Raw genomic sequence first — 22130 nt, 5'->3', positions numbered from 1 at the left:
GCAGAGTTTCATGCTCAAGAAAAATACAGTAAAATAGGTTTTGGAAGCTAATGTTTCTCTTTATTGGTGAGCCCACTTTTATTTTCTAGCTCTTCTGCCCTGGACATTAATTATTTTCCTAGTGAAGTGTGTCAGTGCTAAAGATTGAGTTATTTTCCTGTATTTCCCACATTTAGTGAATTCTACAATGTTTATAGAGTATCTTGTATTTTAGATAAAGCTAGTCTGCTGAACACCATTTCTAGGCCATATAAAAACTAGGCCAGGAGAAAAACAATTCTCAAATACATACATTTTTTTGTGACAATATTATGTTAAATATCGATATTTCTACCAGAAATCATTTTTTTTCCCGTGTCCTATCCGTTTCCTGGTAAACGGTTGGGAAGCCGAGCTTTGCACACTTCGTTTTTAATGTCAGTGGCATGGTTTGGGTTGCTGCTGCTTGAACTTGTTTTTCATTTTTGGGCAGTGAACTTGGAGGGTTGTGACTTGTTGATTTTGAACAGATTAGTGAGCTCTTAAATTGTTTTGTTCAGTGCATTGTTAATTGGATTCCAGACTTGATTATATGCAGTGGAACAGAAACTGCAAACACATAGTTTATCCTCATGGCTTATTCTCTTTTTATTTACGTGTTTTATTTGAAGTCTGATGTTGTGTTAAGTAGGTTCACCAAAGAGTGTTGTGCATTTACATTCGCTCGACAATTGTGATGAGCTACCTAAACTTCTTGGCAAACTTCTGTGGCATTAAATGCCTCTGGCATCAGTCTCTGCATCCTAAAAATATGATCCGCAGATAAATACTGCATCGTGCAGGAAATGTTTGATGGCTCTCTGTCAGCCACAGCACTGAGCAGCATCATTTACTGGAGTCTACAGTTTACTATTGTGCCTCCGGCCTCACCAAAGGGATTTACTCTGAAAAGATCCAGGTGGTTTAAATGCAAATATATAATATACAAAAATTTTAATTTTGGTTCTGTTATTCTCTTGACGTGAATGTGAGCAAGTAAAAAGTTTCCGTTGTCACTTAAGATTCTGGCCGGTGTCAGTTCAACTTCCATCAGGTGGGTTTTGTTGGATGTGACTTATTGCCTTAGGGAGATTGATGTGCGGCACTCTAGTTCATAGAAATAGCTTCTCCTGCACATATTGATTGCAGCAGTCCACTTCCCCAACACAATTTCTGTTTCAACTTTCTGACCACATGCAATGATATTGATAGTTTCTCGTGACTGTATACTCAATCAGATTTTGGATATAAAGTACTTGGAGTTACTGGAATGTGTTTTTGTCCAATAAGGCTTCTACATGCCTTTTAGGTGCTTATTTTAAGGCAATGACAGTTTTTTCCAGCTTCCATGCTTTATTTTAAAAATATTTTGATTTTATTTTTCATTCTTTTAATTGACATTGACACACACGCATACACACATACATACATACATAACATACACACACACACACACATATACACAAACACACAGATACAATGTACAAGTCTTGGTCTCATGGATTGCCATATGTTGTGAGCTATCACCTTGTCTCATTCATGAAATGTTTTTCTTTCAATATCTATTGTTAAGGACTGGAATAAGTTTAATATTCTGGGTATTGTGTTCATTTTAATAGTTTTTATTCTGGAACTGAGCCCCTGAAATGGGACCAAACTCCATGTTTGTATGTCCTTTTTTATTTAGTAGTTAGAATCATATAATTTATATCGAATGGTAATGCCAAGGTACTTAAGTTTATCTGTGTTTCTCTGTATTCCATTCGAATAAATTTGTTTCTTTTATCTTCTCATTCTGTCTAATATATTGAGCTCAAGTTTCAAGATACAGTACAAATAATAGTGGGACAAGGGCAACCTTGTCTAGTTCCTCTTTCCAACTATTCGATTGGTTTCCATTTATTTTTATCCTGGCAGTGGGTTTATGGCAAAGGGATTGTATAGTTTGGATTAATGTATTATATAAGGAAAATCTATGTAAAACTCCGTCTAACTGAATTGAATGCTTTTTCTGCATCCACTCTCTTGATTATTATTTCAATCTAACTTATTTTAAAATAGTGCAGGTGTTAGGTTCGCCTGATGTTGTCTTGTGCTTGGTGATTTCTGGTTTGATCATTATTTGAACTTATCTAGATGCTGTAGGAATGCTTTAGTTTTGATTGAAATCTTTTAGTGCGCAGCTTCCACTTGGTGGACTGGCCTTATAACAAAGAAAGTGGCCCATTGGATCAATTTCAAACTGACAGCGGACCCGTCCAATCCGAGCTGGACCTGCACCTCTCTTCTCCTCATGTAATTGATAAATTACCGAAGTGATGGGCCGAGAAGTTAGGCGAGAAAAGAAGAAGTCTGTTTACGACTCTGATAAATGTGCTATTGGGAGTTGGCAGTGGAAGGTCATGCTACTTCATTCATTTGTAGTAGCAGTTTCTGTAGTGAGTGCATCAGAGTCAGTGTGAAAATACTCATTTTTGAATGAATGAGTGATGAATGTGTGTGTGTGTGTGTGTGTGTGTGTGTGTGTGTGTGTGTGTGTGTGTGTGTGTGTGTGTGTGTGTGTGTGTGTGTGTGTGTGTGTGTGTGTGTGTGTGTGTGTGTGTGTGTGTGTGTGTGTGTGTGTGTGTGTGTGTGTGTGTGTGTGTGTGTGTGTGTGTGTGTGTCTGAACTCATTGTCTTTCTCTCTTGTGAGATCATAGTTGCAACTATTGAGAGATTAATTCATTTGCTTTATTTGTCGCTCTTTGAAGTGTGTCTTCCCTCTGTAACGGTAAACGTAGAGAAAGGATTACCTCATTGGATCAGATTAATTTGAAAGAACTGTATTGAAAGAATGATTGTAACCAGCCATAACAATTAAATTCAATAGTACTTTTCTGTTGTAATTGAAATGAAGTGTCATGTTTTCATATAACCTTAACAACTCTTGAACGTGGCTCCACTATTGTTAGCGAAGCGTGGTTTCATGCTGTAAGTTTTTACTAGGTGTCAGTCTTTGTTTCTTCACTGGTTCATGTGTTGATGTAAACTGCAGGACCACTGAGCACGCACACACTTCACTTGTTAAACTAGTGCTGGGAGGTAATATGATAACACAACTCTGGCAACAGCTCCTGTTTTTAGCTGATAGTGACTGTGTGTGTTAGCCTATTTAAGCTGTAACCTCTAGTTATCGCGCCACAGTGTTTTGAGTCTCTGCAAAGTGGTATGGTTGAGTATTAGTATCTTTGGGTCGAAAGTTTCTCGTCAAAATGTATATATTGTGGTACTGCAACAAGCATAAGAGATGCAGGATCAGTAGTTTCTGTTTAGATGGCTGAGTAGAGCCAGAGAGTGATGAGGGGATTGATAGTTTGTCTGCAGTAATGCACCAGTGAGCTTGTACGGGGGGAAAATGGAATCTTGAAATGAGGCACTGTGTTTCAATTCTTTGTTCAAATGCTCATAGTTGGTTGTGGATGCTACACATATCTGGATAGCAAACACTTGACCTTAGGGTGAGGGTTATGGCCTCTTGCAGTATTTCAGATTTTGTCCCTTTTTCCTAGGGAGTTTTTATCATTAGTATTATTCGACCCTACCCATTATTCAAGAACTCTAAAATGATATGAATATGGAAAACAAGATGACGAATTTTGACTGTTTTCCATTTCCAGATAAGAGCAATGATCAGGTATTCTTTTGCTGGTGTGGTCGGACTGAGGAGCCTGGCTTGCTTGTGACTGTAATGAAATGACTCCCCGACTCACTTCTAATAGGGCTGGGACGACTTGTCCTGATATACGGTATATTTTTTTCTGATACATGGGTGCAGATTCAAAATGGATTTATATTATATTATATTCTGATTTATTGAAATTTGACTACTGGTGCAATTTGGTAGTATTGACTATTATAATTTAAATTTAAATTTACATATCCAAAGAAATTGGTTGAATCGTAATATGTGTGAAAGTTCCAAAAAGTACTGCAATTTAGGGTTTCTGCAGAAAACAGGTTAGTCAAGGTGATTGGGTGTGTATTTATGAGGAGCATTATTTACTTTTCATTTTACACCCAAAACAGTTCCTTCACAGTCCCAACAGAAGGAAGCACATCTTGAGTTGGAATAAATAATTAAAGGATACAAGCGTCAATCTCATTGATGGTGAGGGACAATGTGGAGCAGCAGTTAGTGTAAGTGAGTCCTTGTATTACTACAAGTACTAGTAAGGGTCATCTAATTTAATCGAACCTATTTTTCTAACTCAGTAAACACTCAACAAGTCATCCTCCAACAACGCTGTCTCTTACGGAATCATACGGAATCATCATTCTCTGCTTTCCAAAACATCAGAATTTTTTATTGCACAGATTGTTGTGGTATTGTTGTACCGTAATGCTGGATGTGTGCTAGTGAATGTGGACTGTGCTTGGGAGGCTCCAGGGGTGCTGGTGCCAAAGCCCAGGCTCTCTGCTCTCAGATGGTGCTTACATTCTATAGATAACCACTGCAGGATTGTCAAGAGGACTCATAAATATGGAGTCCAGAAAATATAATGTGGGACTCATGTATAAGTAGTGCTGTACTGTTGTCTGTACTGATGTCTACTTAAATAGAATTCTCTTGGAAAGGTTATTCATATGAAATGTGCATAAGTTTTAAGACGTTTCCTCTCCCTCACCTTGCAGGTGGACGCAGGTTGGATCGGTTTCTGGTCGACTGTTGGTGGATGTGTGTTTGGTGTAGCAATGGCAAGGTAAGTCTCAATATTTTGAAGAAGCGCATTAAGTACTGTTTTTTTTTCCTCCAGCAGGTTGAATTTTCTAGCTCTAATTTAAAACTGAGCCGTAGTCCAGCCTGATGATCAACCTAATACCCACTCAAGAGAGTGAAAACCCAGTGAGCCATCTAATTAAACAATTAACATCTTCTCACATCTCTTGATGTGTATTAGACGTGAAATCTAATATGGAGATAGTGATAGACAAACAATGATAATTGTTGTGAGGTGCATGGTCACATGATTTAGCCAGTTTGCTCACTGACTTGGTCTCTGCACAGGAATTCTAAAGTAAATGTTTATATCAATGTGTTTTTTCGGTTTCACATATGAAGAGGGATGCATAAGCTTCTTCACAGAATAGTGTTGAACCATCAACTGCCTCAAGGGCGTGAGGAAAAAACAAGCTAGTATTTTGTTTGTGTACCCAGGGGAACGTGGGATATTAATCACTTGGGGTTAGAATAATGGCCATAATAAAGACAAAAAAATGACATGTGCAACTGTCTTAGTTTTTGGCAGGCATACATTATACAGTTGGTATATCTGCAGAGGTTTGATAAATAAATTATGATCAAATTTGATGCCCACTAAGTTCAGCTAAAAGAATAAAACACTGTATTTTATCCCAGAATATAACCCTCAGTCTGATTTTCATACAATCCGTCTGAACATCATTTACTCTTTACTCCTGTTATTACGTCCATTACTTGTTATTATACCATCACCACCATGATCACTGGTATAGATTCACACGAGGAAAGGTGGGATTCAAACCAATGAACGGGTATCATGCTCCGCCCCCCGTTCCACTGCCGAAACATCAAGGTGATATCAACTATAGCAAGTTATTTTGCCTCAGTCATGTGTGATAGTATTAGAGCACATTTCCCCATTTCTGCTTGTTGATTTTTAACTTAACTGTCCCTGAAATGCATTTTGTCGTTTTGCGTACTCCAGATGTTTTTTTTTTGTCTTCTTTTGCTCTGCTCTTTTGAAAAATCACAATCTACCAGTCGAGTCTCTGTGACAGAGTGAAGGGAAGTGATGCTAATTCAACTGCCACTTCACCTACATTGATGGATGACAAGCTGCCATTGCTCAGACAAAGTGCTGAGTGAGCAAAAGCGACGGATGCAATCCTGCCCTGGTGGTTATTTGTTTATCAGGGGCAGGGGCCCAATCAGCACTTGCCAGCATTTTTTTAAGGTAGTAATCAGGGAAATGAGCCCATAACTCCTCCTGTTAATCAATGAAGCTTTTAGCATCACAAGATGAAGGCGAATGCAAACAGAGCTGTTGAATGACTGGTGTTGATCACATGGAGTCCGAGCCACTGGAGGGATTGATTGTATTCTTTTTGTGGCACCAGTTTATAGTTAAATTGAATACAACTTTGACTTTGCTATGCAACATTTGCTCTGGTTGTTGCAGTTAATGTCTGGTTAATGTTTAATGCTACACAGCAAGTGTTTTTCTTAATCCAAATAATACCTACATTTAATATGAGCTGTTTCAGTGAAGTGTGAGTGGGTCAAGATGTGGAAGTGGTCAACATAAGAGATACGTTTTGTTCACTATGTGGGTCCAAATGATTGAAATGATCATTCTTTCTGAATGATGACCTTCCGATAGAAACTATTTAGCTCCCTTGTTGATGTCTTCTTCTCGTCAATGGTGATGCCTCCAGGCTTGTGAGAGAATACGGGTTCCTCAGAGCCCTCGAGGCATTGGAGTCATTTTTTCGTTTGTTGGCACCAACTTGATATTTTGAAGAAGTTTGTAACAGTGGAAAAAGGATGACAAATCCATAGAATGCACGATGAGTTATTTCCAAGTTCAAGTGTTCCTGGGTCTTCAAGGGTGAGAGAATGATGAAGCACGACATCAACAGACAGCTAGGTGCAGTCTCCAGTCCTGAAGGCTTTGTATTGATCAGAGCGAGCTTCATACCTGCCCTCACCTGTGGTCACACACTGTAACCAAAAAACAAGATAACAGATACAATCAATTTCAATACATTTCTTCCAGCAGAAACCTCAGGAGGGGTCGAGAAGCTTGATGGAGCTCATTATGGCTTCATTGCTGTTTTCACACTAAAAGAGCCAGTTGAGCTCTGTCTAAATGCAAAACAAGTACTTGTGGGTTTGAGTGTTGTCTTCAGTCACAGCTCATTTCTATTTTTCCCTCCACTCACCAGGTACCACTCTGTTGTCTTGTCATTTGGTTTCACAATCAATTGTTTTTTTTTTTTGTTTTTTTTGTTGGAAGATGCGTCCTAGACAGATGATTTTTTCCAGTTTTGTAGACACACTCGGCTTCACAAACGCCACACACACGCGTTGCATTCACAACACTAATTTCTTCAGACATTGTATTGTGTCGCTAATAATCATGTACATTTAACAGTGTTATCAAATTCATTTTTCAGTGTATTTATGTGTTTGTAAAATGGTTTAATTATAACAAGATTATGAGGCATAAACTAGTCCTGAAATGACCTAAATTCTGAGGCCTTCAGTTTTGGTACATTTGTCACAGCTTAAGTCATCTGTCCAGTGGTATTATTCCCTTACTAAGATGTTTTTCCTATTCAAGGACACTAGTGAGGCATTTACACAGTGAGCCAGTGCAAAATACTGTGATATAAAATGTTCCCATCCTTCATTCAAACAATGTTATTGTCACTGACCACATTCTTCGATGCGTTCTTTACATTAGTATTGCTGTTCACCAATATATCCACCAAGGAGTGCAGCCTGGTGCCAGTAATTTATAACAACAAGCTCCAAAAAATATATGGCAACTATGGAAGAAGTATTTATAGTGTAACTCTTGTACAAAAGAGGAAAACTGAGGCACATTTGTGGGAGTTGTGGTCGGTAAGCCCATTAAATATTTTGCAACTGGAGGACAGAGAATTTCTGCAATTGTTATGTCTTCTCGTGTCTCATAGAGCTTTGTATTGGGTAGTAAGAGCAACACTGCCCCCATGGTTTCCAGTGGTTCTGCTCAATTTGGTTGTATCTGTAAGCTTTTTGGAAACATGCAGTAATTCCAACAAAATGAATGCAGAACGTGGACAGAAGGCTCCACTGTATCTGGATCTGTATGTAACATTGAGCATAATTATGCTATGATATTTCTAGCAACAAAAGGAGACCCACATATTTGGTGTTTAAGACGCTTTTTTAAATGCTTTAACATCTTCCTGTTACATGCTCTTTGGAAGAAAACACAGCATCATATCAATAACTGAATCTTTGTTGGATGGGCTCGGCAAAGGTGAAGTGTGGAGTGTTTCCGTGGAGAAACACTGATGGTGTTTGGTTAGTAAGTTAAAAATTAATATGCGAACTGCAACATCATTCCTCTTCCACTCTAAATTCCTCGGGTGATTTCTAAACTTGGATTTGAAGTCCCTGGATGTGAAGACGGCAATGAGGAGAAATGGAAAGCCTCACATTTGATATTGCAAGTGGGCAAATTCTTACAATTCAAAACGTTTGAACTTGAATTAACTATTTTAAGCTTGCTTAGTTACAGATGGAATGTTGTCAAAGCTAAAGAGGTAGGAAACAGAGAGGGTAGCCCTGCTGATGGCCTTAGCCACCGGGAGATCCAGTTTTGATTCATTGTGCTGGACTGAATTTTGGCCTTTTCTTTCTGGCTAAAGCTGCCTTGAGATGTTCATGTCCAGATCTGAGTTATTCTTGGCCATTTGTTGTACTTTTCCCTCAAGTCATCACATTGCCACTATCCTGTTTGCCATCAGGGGAGCAAAATGACCCGTCTCAATTGCCTCTTGTGCTGCAGGTATTGTGTTGTGGCTATTACTTTGGCTGAGTCAAACTTCTCCTGGAATGCGATTAGCACTTGTCATAGCAGACGGCTGTGCTGCTGGCTAATATCAAATTGTCTGATTCACACTGGGGGATCAGGAAACAGCAGACAGATATGTCGCAGCGTGGCACCCATCATGATGACATTTGACAAAGAATCTGTCAGCTGTTTAATTGTGTGACCCTGGCACATGGCTGTTAGTTGATGGTGACTTTCACACAGGTTGTGAAAGCTACAAAGAAAAACACCACTGGCAAAATGAGGCCTGGGACAAGTGAGAGCATTGTTTGCATTCTCATCTGATATGTTGTGGAACGAGGCTGTGTGGCCTGATGCCTTCATTGTCCTATGAGTGTTGTCGTGCCTTCACGTCGGAGAGAGAAGGGCGAGGTAGTGGAACATCCCAGCAGAATGTTCTAGCTTTTCAAAGACAGTGTCTTTAAATCAGTCAGTATGCCATTAAAACAGCAGAAATGTCACACCTGTTGATTCATATATCAGCTAACTGGCACTGTTCATTAGTATGTGTGAACTAAGAGAGGAAGGATAGAGGGCTGTGTGAAAGTTTACTATTCATTCGGCTTGTGTTTAAATATTACCTTCACCTTCACCTTCTTCTGCCGCTTATCCCGGGTCGGGTCGCAGAGGCAGCATTCGGAGCAGGGAAGCCCAAACTTCCCGGTCCGCACAAACCTCCTCCAGCTCCTCCCGGGGGATCCCGAGGCGTTTCCCAGGCCAGACCGGAGACATAATCTCTCCAGCGAGTCCTGGGTCTTCCCCGGGGTCTCCTCCTGGTAGGACATGCCCGGAACACCTCCCCAGGGAGGCGTCCAGGGGGCATCCGCATCAGATGCCCGAGCCACCTCAGCTGGTTCCTCTCGATGTGGAGGAGCAGCGGCTCCACCCCGAGCTCCTCCCGGATGACCGAACTCCTCACCCTATCTCTAAGGGTGCGCCCAGCCACCCTGCGGAGGAAACTCATCTCAGCCGCTTGTATCCGCGATCTCATCCTTTCGGTCACTACCCAAAGCTCGTGACCATAGGTGAGGGTGGGAACGTAGATCGATCGGTAAATCGAGAGCTTTGTCTTGTGACTCAGCTCTCTCTTCACCACGACGGTCCGATACAGCGACCGCATCACTGCTGCCGCTGCACCAACCCGTCTATCAATCTCACGCTCCCTTTTTCCCTCACTCGAGAACAAGACCCCGAGATACTTAAACTCCGCCACTTGAGGCAAGAACTCTCCACCAACCTGGAGAGAGCAAACCACCGTGTTCCGGTCGAGAACCATGGCCTCAGACTTGGAGGTGCTGATCCTCATCCCGGCCGCTTCACACTCGGCTGCAAACCGACCCAGCGCATGCTGAAGGTCCCGGTCCGATGAGGCCAGCAGAACAACATCGTCCGCAAATAGCAGAGATGAAATTCTGTGGTTCCCGAACCGGATCCCCTCCGACCCCTGGCTACGCCTAGAAATTCTGTCCATAAAAGTGATGAACAGAACCGGTGACAAAGGGCAGCCCTGGCGGAGACCAACATGCACCGGGAACAGGTCTGATTTACTGCCGGCAATGCGAACCATGCTCCTGCTCCGGTCATACAAGGAGCGGACAGCCCCTAGCAGAGGGTCCCGCACCCCATATTCCCGGAGCACCCCCCACAGGACATTGCGAGGGACACGGTCGAACGCCTTCTCCAAATCCACAAAGCACATGTGGACTGGTTGGGCGAACTCCCATGAACCCTCGAGCACCCGATGGAGGGTATAGAGCTGGTCCAGTGTTCCACGACCGGGACGAAAACCACACTGTTCCTCCTGGATCCGAGGTTCGACTATTGGCCGAAGTCTCCTCTCTAGTACCCTGGAATAGACCTTTCCAGGGAGGCTGAGGAGTGTGATCCCCCTATAGTTGGAACACACCCTCCGGTCCCCCTTCTTAAACAGGGGGACCACCACCCCGGTCTGCCAATCCAGAGGCACTGTCCTCGACTGCCACGCGATGTTGCAGAGACGTGTCAGCCACGACAGCCCTACCACATCCAGGGACTTCAGATACTCCGGACGGATCTCATCCACTCCCGGGGCCCTACCACCGAGGAGCTTACGAACAACCTCGGTGACTTCAGCCCGGGTGATGAGAGAGCCATCCGAGTCCTCAGTCCCCGCTTCCTGAGTGGAAGACGTGACGACGGGATTGAGGAGACCCTCGAAGTATTCTTTCCACCGCCCGACAACATCACCAGTCGAGGTCAGCAGTCTCCCACCCTCGCTGTAAACAGCACTGGTGAGGCACTGCTTCCCCCTTCTGAGGCGACGGACGGTTTGCCAGAATTTCTTCGAGGCCGACCAATAATCCTCCTCCATGGCCTCTCCGAACTCCTCCCAGACACGAGTTTTTGCCTCCAGGACTGCACGGGAGGCGGCACGCCTGGCCTGCCGGTACACGTCAGCTGCCTCAGGAGTCCCACAGGCCATCAAGACCCGATAGGACTCCTTCTTCAGCCTGACGGCATCCCTTACTTTCGGTGTCCACCACCGGGTTCGGGGATTGCCGCCACGACAGGCACCGGAGACCTTGCGACCACAACTACGTGCAGCCGCACTGACAAGACTCAGACTCCATGTCACCTACCTCCCTCGGGATCTGGGAGAAACTCTCCCGAAGGTGGGAGTTAAAGACCCCACTGACAGTGGGTTCCGCCAGGCATTCCCAGCAGACCCTCACAATACGTTTGGGCCTGCCCGGTCTGACCGGCTTCCTCCCCTGCCAGCGGATCGCACTCACCACTAGGTGGTGATCGGTTGACAGCTCTGCCCCTCTCTTCACCCGAGTGTCCGAGACACGGTGTTTAAATATTAGATAACATTATTATTGTTGTAAATGAAGAAAGTATTTCAAGATTTATCTTTTCAATAATGCCGCAGAAAAGTCAAACAAAATGAACCCACCGCAGTTAAGACTAGTTCAACAGCTAACCTTTTCAACTTACTGCATCTTCAGCCATAACTGTAAAGGAAACAGTTGTGATTTAGGCCAGCAACTCTGTGCATCATAGCGGTGTAGTGGAGTAAATGAATAAAGCTTCCAGGATTTTGAATGGAGTACTTTAGATTGGAAATGATATGGGAGCAGTAGGCTGTGATCCTCTCAGCAAATAATTTGGGGTTTGGCTGCAAGCTGGCTAAGTGTTTGCTTCCTCTATGGCTTGGGTGCTGATCGGGGGGATGTGTGAGGCAGTCAGTGGCAGATGGTCAATTCTGATTTGCTTTATTTTTTTTTTAAGCGGTGGGCAATGACACCCGACCACAATAGAGCAGGTACATTCTAGTATACAGTGATCCTGATCCATGATACAGTCTCTGCACCTGCTGTGACAGACTGGTCATCTGTCTGTGGTGGCGCCCTCTTCTGTCTGATAATTCTGGGATGGACTGGACTGCTCCCCACAAGTCTTCGTAGTCTGAAGGGGGTGATGATGACCAGTAGACAGAATTGGTTCTATGAAGAATGACATTCGAAGTCAAGATGTAACTGACACGCTGCTGAAGAAGCAGGTTATCTACTGTTGGCTTAAGATGACAGTCATGAGGTTTCTGAAGACGCTAAATGCCATGTTTACTTGCCGCACCAGAACATCCGGTAGGAACAGCAGTGTTCTCTTTATCCAGCTGAGGCTGATATTCCTTGATCATTCCTGAACATTCGAACCGATCACTATCATCGGCTCAACAAACTTAACAGGTGTGGAGGAGCTCTTCTCTTAAGTATGCTTTTGTGAGCATCAAAACAGTTGCAATTAGCATCTGCTTGTGTTGCTGGCTTCTGTTCCATCATTCCCTGAGGTGGAGGGAGGCGTTAATGAAGGTTTAGAGAGAGCAAGAGGGCAAAACGCTCCAGAGAGTGTGGGTAGGCCTTGTCTTCTGCGATATAATATAATGCTTGTCTAAAATTTGCCTGCTTAGCTGGTGAGACAAATTGACTCGACTTCTGGAATATCTCGAGTAATGAGCAGCACAACTGACACGAAAACAATTGGAAGAGGATATGATGTGACTTCTCTCCGAGACAATGCCTCTCGCATCAAATAGATTATGACTCAAAACATCAAACTGTGCTGTTTAACATGACAATACGAGATGTGTGTTGTTTACAAAGCAGCTGTTTTGCATCTCATGTGTATTGTTGATCTTTTTAAGACTGGATCTAGCCTGAAGGGTGTCGTCTTTTTGGATAATTTATCATCATCTTGGGGGTAAACGGATGACAAGATGACGTCAAGTCGCTGTGTAGCCCTCAAATGGCGCTTGAATTTGTTGCCCAACAATGTGTTGAATGAATGAATGAATGAATGAATAAAGATATATTCTCTTGACCATTGTAAAAAGAGATCTCCAGAGTATTTTCAAATAATATTCACAACTGTACCTCTCAAGGTTTGCTGATTCCATCCGTGGGATGCTGAAGCTGATCCTGGTGCTGATGTTGGCAGGTGCATCACTAGCTTCTACCTGGTTCACGCTCACCTGCCTGAGCAGAGTCACTCACCTTCCCTCGACTGCAGGTGAGAATCACTTCAGCCTAACATACATCTATCATCATGATACACTGTATTACTTAAAGTATTTGCATCACTTGCCATGACTCATTCATGAACTAAAGTGCCATCCCATTCCTAACCCATAGGGTTCAGTATGATGTGGGTTTTTGCTCATTTTTTTGTTTAAAAAAAAAGATATTTAGTCAAGCCAGTCATGTGCTGTAGCTACTGCTGACTTAATGTGGATGAGAGAGGCCGCACTTCGTCCAGTCTTTGATCTCACCTTCAGTGTCCTACAGATTGATGGATAACTGTAGTCCACGACTGAAGCTGCAGTCTCTGAAAGCAGCATTTTGTTTAAACCAACAAAATTGCTGTTGAATCAATTTGTGGTGTTTAGCTGGAACCCTGGCAGCAAACAATTAGCATCACTGTGTGTCACAGAGAGCTATTGGATGTGACCATCATCATCCATCGTCATTCTGCTCAACCTGGCACTGACTCCCAGGAGTCCCTGTCTGCTACATCCACCTAGCAGCTTATACAAGTGTGTGGTTATGTTCTGTCAGCAAACCTGCCAAAGTCCTCTGCTGTTTCTGTCCAAGATGTCCAAGATCCATTCATAAACCAAACAACCATTAAAGCCCTTCCTTACAATCTAACAACTGACACTTGAAAAACATTTTAATTAAGTGTCAGTGCACGTATGCCATTTTCAAGTGTTTCTAGGACTCATAGGCCCATACGGAAGGAAGCTGCCTCCTATCTGCGATCAGCTGACACCTACTGATCTTTATCCTTTGAATATCTGAAAAGGTCAACACTTTCATCACATTTTAGTCATTTTAGTAGAAGTATGAAAGATGAGATGAGACTGCTTTATTATTGAAAAAGATCACAATCGACATGGAAATAAATGGTATAATTCGACTGCTGCGATTTGAATCCCCCATTTGTATTTTTTTTCTTTTCCTCTTGGTTCTTCAGAATCGGCACACTGAGGTGATAGGAATGAATTACTCGTACATAGGGTTGATTCAGCGGTAATAACCTAGACATACTGCAGATATTATCTTTTTGTGTGCATGTTGACAAAAACATCTCTTCATAGGGGTCAGAATCCCGCAGTAGGGGACACCTTAAGCACTGAGGACATCTCTGCCAGTTGACACTAGGTGATGCAAATGAACACAAAGCAGTTTGTGCGACCGCTCACATTCTACTGCTTCATTAGCAGAATAGAGAGGAGTGGCGCTTGGCTTAGTTGAGTCCTCAACTAAGGTGGTACAACATTGTGTTTGTGTTTTAGAGAGTATGCTTGGAAAAAGGCCAGAGTTACTTCGGGGTGCCTTGTTTGTACTGCTGATTTGACTTGCACTGCACTTGCATACAAGCATAAAAATGTAGCTTTGGATCTCTTTTTGCATCTCTCACAATTGATGCCATGACCTTGTTATAAGAAAATGCTCCACCAGTCCTGTGTATATTGTTTACTTGCTGCCTTGACTCTTTTGTCTCCGGTAAATGGTCCTCTGAGGGGTTGAGGTAAAGTGTTACTTCAGAATGAGGGATTATCATCAATCTCTGCGCTGCTGTGGATAAATTATACTGTAGGAAGTGTTGCGCCTGGCATAAATCATCAGATGTCGTCCCGTAAAGTGTCTCTGTTTCTGTCTTGTCTCCACAGCCATCCTGTATACTTCCTGCATCCTGATGGGCATCTTCATCAACAGCAGCGTGCCCATATTCTTCGAACTTTTCATAGAAACGGTGTACCCGGTTCCTGAAGGCATCACGTGTGGGGTTGTCACATTCCTGGGAAACTTGGTCACTGGCCTGCTGCTATTCTTCCTCACCTTCTATTGCACAGGTGAGTTTGGGCTTCGCTACCTCAGCTGCTTATGACGGTGGATACAGAATTATATTCATTGTGTCAAAGTTTCCTATTCTCTTCAAGGACTCATCTAAGCAAACACAGCCTTTTGTCCAATCATACTCTAGAATTCTCTGTCAATAAAAGGTGGATAGTGGAAAATTACTATCTGACTGGATTGACACTTCCTTGCTGATACAATTTTTAGTCAGGATTGATGTGACATATTGGCCCCGCAGTGGAAGAGCTGCCATAATGTGTGCTACTTTGCTGCTTCTGCCAGGAGATAGATGTCTTTGAGAAGTAAAATATTTGAGCACAAGATGATTTGCTCTCTAACTTCCGCGTCAATGCGCTGAGCAAACTGGACTGAATGTATACATTTGAGTTTATCCACCCTTTGTAACCATAAATCACACATTTTACATAGGCTGCTGACTGGTTTGTGTCTTTCCTGTCCCACAGCCAGTATTGTCATTAAAAGCAGTCACATGCATCGCCATGGCTTAAATGAGAGCCATCATACCATCAGAAAAATAATTTCTTTTTTAGAGATGAACTCTCACTTGATCAAACATATCAAAACAAAGTGGAAACTCCAAAACAAACGGATAACACATAACACAGTATGGAAGTGACGGTTTTTGCTGTGTTATTCATGGGAAGGCCCGAAAGAAACATCATGATGACTGAAGTCCATTGCTCACAGAACTCAAGTCAGAACTTCTCGTCCCCCTTTGTTTCTCTATCACTTGGGCCGCTGTTCTAAAAAAATCCTGCCGGGCACCCTGGAAAGTGAACTTTTTTTTTATTATTAAAAGACCCCAGGTCACCCCTGGAGTCCTCTTCTTGTTTACTCTGTGGACTTCTATGTGACATCTATGTTACCAAAGCAGCCTCATCATTGCAGTATATACTGTCGTTTCCAACCTGATTGTACCAATTCAAATAACGTGTAAATGTAATAATTGTACTAAAACAATGTACAAATAAGTTACCCTGCAATGTGAAGTCTGATTTCAGGTCAAGATGCAATAAGATGGACTCAATCTAAGGAGACAGAACAGGTTCTCTTTATGAGTAATTGTATTTAAAATTCTGCATGTAAGGTCACTTTTTAAATAAATATAATGGAAAAGAAATACTATAATAATAAAATATATAATAAAAAGGGGAGATGTAAATTAAGAAATGGGCCTCTTAATAAAATGAAAAATGCCAAAACAAACTGCGAAGTAGGGTAGAATAAGAAAACTGTTCACCCAATGATGCCACATTGAAATTGAGAAATTTGTTGCAAGGTAGTGAGCAGTCAGGTCCCCAGAGTTTGATTCAATTTTCCAGGTGTAGAGTTGTTCCAAGTGAGTGCTATCATCCTTTTTCCAGGATAAATCTCACTTTCATTATCTGTCAGTTATTCAACACAACTGTGACTTTTTGCCTATTTTCAACATCATAAAATGGTAGAGTGCTCTAAAATGACTTTAACAAGCTGAGATGATGAAACTGTTTTACATATTTACAAGCAAACTTTCCTTCTTTTGCTGACTTTAGCTGCCAATTGAGGATGTGGTGTCCAAATGTGGTTAGCTGGTATAGGACTCGAAACAAGTTAGAAACTGAAAGTAATGTTGTTCCAAGCCTCATTAGACTCTGCCAACCAGCCTACCAACGGAAACAAACTCACTGTCTGAATCACTTCAGTCAACACCGACCAATGGCCCAAACTTGGTTTCCATCCCTGCTCTCCTTCCGCCTTCCTGCCTCTCAGTGAAGTAGCTTATTATGTTTGAGCCGTACACCATTTTCTGTTTTCAGAAACTGGATGTCTTTAAAGGCTCCAATCGTTCAGGAGTCATTCTCCTGAGAAGATGGGATGAGTTTTTATGTGCAGGTGAATATGGTGTGTGTTTGAGCGGTCGCACTGCGGAAGTGTGTCATGACAGTTTGTGCATGCAAAACTATCAGATTAGGACTGGAACTATTTATTATTTTGATTATTGGCAAGACATGACTAATCAACTAGTCAGCATACGAAATGACCAATTGTTGTAAATAGTTGTAAATAAATATGAATTAAAATACATTTGCAAATTGTTGTAGACTTGTATGCTGTTTAATGTTGCTTTGAAACTTTATATTTAATGTGAGTTATGTGTCCTTTGATGTGTCTTATGATAGATTTTGCTAAGAGAACAATGACATCATAACTAGTTGACTAATGAACCCATCAGCGACTAATTTAAAGGGTCGACTAGTCGATGCATTCTTATTTCAGATTATGTTTGAATTTCCATACAGATGAAAACAGAACTATAGTTAACAGAACTCTCGTTGAGTCAACTTCTGTGGTCAGGTTGGCCTCAATATGCTGTCAGCCTGAGTTGGTTTTACTTCATATTCTGTCAACCTTTGACCTTACCTGACCCCTAAGGTCACGATGAAAGCATTGTCACCTCCCCCCCGGGCGAAAGGTCAGATCCACATATATAAATGACTAAAGCTAATGTTAATGATGTATAATATTCAATATGTGACATTTAGGAATGTTTCGGGTTGATAAGGTGTTCTGAAGGACACCGAGGAGGGTGAGCAGAGAACTTTGGCAGCAGATCAGAATGTCTCAGATGCTGCTTTTCAGTTTGACGGCTGTTGGCACGACGGGCTGCCTGGTATTTGAACATTTTCAGGAGCAGAGACTTGAATGGCTTTTTATTTTATAGGTGTTCACAAGTTCTCAGAGAGCAAAGTAGCTCAGGGGAGAATAAGAATGAAGACATTGTAGTTCACCAGAGATGTATTTGGAATTCTCTGGACTGGCTGTGTGTCAGCTTGGTGATAAATCATGGATTAGATGGTGTGGGAGCTGGTGTTGATGGACGGACGGTTAGATGGAGCAGCTGCAGGCAACACACAACCACATATTTTTTCTTGTTGAGTAATGTCTTGTTGATTTGCATACCAGAAATGTTGCGTGTTTGTTTACAGGCTTTAAGATACACTTTGGTGTGTGAGTGTGTGCGGAAGCCCACGGGTGTATGATGTGCTGGGACTGAAGCTGACAGTTTTGTGACAGCAGCGAGATCATCAAGCTGAAATTGAGTTTTCATCTGCTCTTCTTCTGAAGTTATACAATTATGATGTGTTCAGAACTGAGTTGTGGATCTGAAAGATGTGTGTGTGAGTGACTTTGTGAGAACTCCCAACTCATAAAGTGTGGGCTCAGATGTGAGGAAGACTGTCATCTACAATCTACTGATGCCAGTCAGTGACAAGCTTTCTTTCTGCCACAACTGCAGACATCCACATTAGATATGTACTTTTAGGCAGTGTGATACATTTTGCTTGATAGGTGTAGAGGTGTCACAGTAGCTCAGAGGCAGCTGAAGTGCAGCCCTGCTGCCACATGCAGCTATACAGCTGGTGCTTTTTTCGTCATTCATTGCCTATTCAATATGTAACTTTCCAATTTTTTTGTTGGTATTCTGTTAATTTCTCATTGTCTTATTAATATTCTACCAGGAATTGTGTTCCTCCAAATAAATGTTTAAAAAATGAAACAATATCTGACCAATATAACATATTTTAAACATTTATCATAGGGAATGACACTTGTCACAAGCAGTAGCTTTTTTCATTTGGACCATTGTTGGTATTATGATTGCCAACACAATGATGCCATGTAAGCAATCAATTATTAGGACGAAATCAACAGCATTATTATAAACATTCAGTCTTTTGTCACAGATATGGAATGTGTTGATTGTCTACAATGTTTAATGACAAACATTCAATTAATTTGACTCTCTCCTTAATCATCTAAAACCGAAATATTAATAAATAATATACCGGTAATTCTGTTTTTTACCCACTGCTGGTTTGATCACTGACCAAAGTGATGAAGAATGTAATATGGGTTCTGTTCCTGATGGAGTGATCTGTACTCAGATCGATACTAAAACTAAACGCATAATAATAAAAAAAAAAGACATTACTGTGCATTACATTTACTGCCTTGAAAATGCAATTTAGCATGTTATGGCCCAATCTAGCGTGTTATGGAAGGAGAGACTGTTACTGTTTGGTTTATAAGAATGGCTCAAGCGTAGGAGCAGACAGTACACTCAAACTTTTGTGGGCGAAAGCGCTTTGTCAAGGAGCATACACTGCTTTTTTTTTCTTTTCATTTGAAGCATCGTGGATAAAGTGTGTATTTTCCCAAATCTCTCCCCGGTCCTGATTAATATCCTCATCAGATTTTAACTTTTACTCTGCAGTATTCTAATGGGCTTCATATTGCTCATCTTTCCTCTCATCCTGCTTCAATAATGACCCCAGCAAATAATATTCACTCTTCCGAACTGATGAATTCTGATGTGCCGCCTCACTCCTTGTAATTGAAAAAAGTGACTAGGTTTTCTATATTTTTTTTTTCTATTTTGGTCTTCTATTCTCATCTTTTTTTTCTGGTATTTTTGTCATGGATGCACATTTTCCCCCTTTAATTAAAATATCTTCAGAGCCTACATAATTATCTGCTGTTGAGTTGATTCTAGTTTTTGGTGCAATATCAAATGAAAGCAATGACTAAAACACGTCAGCCACTCGCGACGCATTGTTCTGCAACCTACAACATTGTATAATGTTACGCATGTGGTTGTGGTAAGTGCCATCAAATCCTTCATTTCATTTTTTCTCTGGCTCATTAGAACTTTAGAAAAGAAGAATATTGCATCTGCTGGATGTGAAGGCTTTACGAGTTATTATTTAGGCGCCAGTTCTTCAATGATGTCACAATCTCAAATGACTAACTTGAAAAAAGTCTGGGACGGAATATATTCACTTGTATCATTTGTATACAGTAATATAATGTATTACATCATCATTTTTGGAAATTTGTCCGACCCACAGGAGACCCTCACCTTTACTGTTTATGGCAGTAAAGTATAACACCCCTGCTGCCTCCATTGCAAGTCTTTTGAAACAAAGTGTGACTTTGTTGTATTGTTAGTAATTGTTTCCTTGTGACTGAGAGGTCACTGTCGGTGCCTCACGAACTGCCACCAGTGCGCGTGTTCTGACTCCCTCACTGTCCATCACAGGCCAGTGTTTCATCACTGTGCCCCGGTGTTCAGGTGCTGATGGATGATGTTGTTCTTTTGCACTGAGCCAGTGTTCAGGTGGGTGTCTCTCTGACACTCGTGCACGCACATTTCATTAGAACGCCACATTGACCTCAATTAAGAGTGATTACGGCCGTAAGAGGCCTGTCGCCTGCGTCTTCATCTGCTGCAGTGCTCCGCTGACCCAGGCAGCTGCTGCCTCTGTGAAAAACTGTCCGGTACTCCCGCGATGTCATCAGCACTCGGGCTGAGCCGAGCCCATACAACCTGTTCAGTTTGAAAGCGAATCAGTCAAGAGACCTCGCTGGTGAACAGCTCCATGATAGTAAACCTTCATATGCGCTGATCGTGGATCACCCGATCCCAAAAAGATCCAAACTACGGTCCTTTAGCACGTGCTGATGTCCGATCTGTTCACTCTGTTGGTGTTTGTGAAAAGTAAACTAAAGCAGCGTGATGTAACTGTCCTGTTAGATTAGTGCTCATCTGTTCTTGTCCTTCCAGCGTGTTTCGATCTAAAGATTGACTCCAAAGTTAAGCTGTGTAATTCAGAGAATCCTCCGGATTGGCCCTCAGTGAGGATTCTACCTTTTTATTTGCTCTAATTTTCCATCTTCCCTTTCTCCCTCTCATTAATACCTTGTCTTTCCTCGCCAATGATTTTGTGTGAACGAGGGCATGTTGGCTTTGCGACCACCTTCACACGTGTGTGTGTGTGTGTGTGTGTGTGTAACATGACGTTTTTAAGTGTGTCTTTAACTACGTTGTCTTCAGATTGAGTCAAAGGCCGGTGACTTAGACTGCTGGTCAGATAAACACAACTCCATTAACCCAGATTCAGCCCTGAGCTGTCCAGCTCAAACTCCATTGATAAATGTGGCTGCTTCAGGATTCCTCACACCACCCCCTCTTCACCCGCTCTCCTTCATGGCCCTGCTCCACCTGTGATCACTGTGATTTATCGCTCATGTTCCTCTCGCAGCTCAACAAATTATCATCCCTCATAAAAGTGATGAGGGATACAAGATCATTGTCTCGTATTGCGTTCTGTCCAAGCATGAGGAAGGAGCGGTGATCCTTTATGGCCCATAGGGGTGATTGACATCTTTATGAAAGTTGGTCCAGGGTTATAAAACTGGAGGAGGTTGAGGCCAGATATCATTTATTAAAGTGATGGCACGTTTGGCAGAATCCGAACCACCGTGTCGGGAGCGTTGGGGTTGTAGTAGCTGTCACATTAGATTATTGTATAGTAAACATATAGGTACGTAAATATTTCATTTTTTAATTTGGATTTAACCAAATTTAACAAAATCTAGATGTTGATTAGAATATTTTTTTTATCTCATATAAATAGTAATATATGTTTGAATTGTCGAATTGAGTCGAAACGAAAAACCTCCTAATGACAAATCCTCGCAGCAAGAAGAGATGATAAACTTTCCACGACACAGTATTCAGGGCAGACAGGAGAGAAGCAACTTTCCCTCTAGTTCTGAGAGAGTTTAGGTTAAATTGCTGAGTGTCTCATGGACTGTGATGCATGCAGCCGTCTGCGTCATAGTGAATCTGCTCCCATCTGCGGTGCCTTCAGGTCCCACTCCAGAAAACAGGTTTTCTCTGTTGACCATCTGAATGTGTCTGGCATGTGAGCAGCGCATTTGCGGCACCTCACCTGTGTTATGAAGGTTTATCAATCACTCCCTCATCTGTTAGAGTAGAAGATCTTATTTATCCGGACGTTTGACGAGTTAAAATCTGGACGGTTTGATGTGTCTTCTCTCAGGTGCATCAAGAAAACACAACTCCTTGCTCAGTTCCCAGTTTAGGTTCAGGTTTGGATCAGTGGGAGTGCTGCTGAATTATCAGACACATGACGAACGCACAGCAGCTTACATACCTGGTCCCCTGTTTACATTTTGTTAAATAAAAGTAATACTTAAATAAAAGTAATATAAAAGTGAAACT

The 22130-nt window shown here is 42.0% G+C and overlaps 1 protein-coding gene across 1 annotated transcript in view; it reads left to right on the top strand.

Annotated features, from left to right (window-relative positions):
- Positions 1–22130, top strand: part of slc49a4 (solute carrier family 49 member 4) — a 56353-nt gene that overhangs the window by 31604 nt on the left and 2619 nt on the right. The window contains exons 6-8 of the mRNA XM_053877389.1: positions 4690–4757; positions 13063–13190; positions 14854–15036. Of these exons, the coding sequence (XP_053733364.1) occupies positions 4690–4757; positions 13063–13190; positions 14854–15036 (379 nt within the window). The remainder of the gene's footprint in view (positions 1–4689; positions 4758–13062; positions 13191–14853; positions 15037–22130) is intronic.

This window comes from Synchiropus splendidus, chromosome 10, assembly GCF_027744825.2.
Source record: "Synchiropus splendidus isolate RoL2022-P1 chromosome 10, RoL_Sspl_1.0, whole genome shotgun sequence".
NCBI lineage: Eukaryota > Metazoa > Chordata > Actinopteri > Syngnathiformes > Callionymidae > Synchiropus > Synchiropus splendidus.
This window is presented reverse-complemented; position numbering and strand designations above follow the sequence as displayed.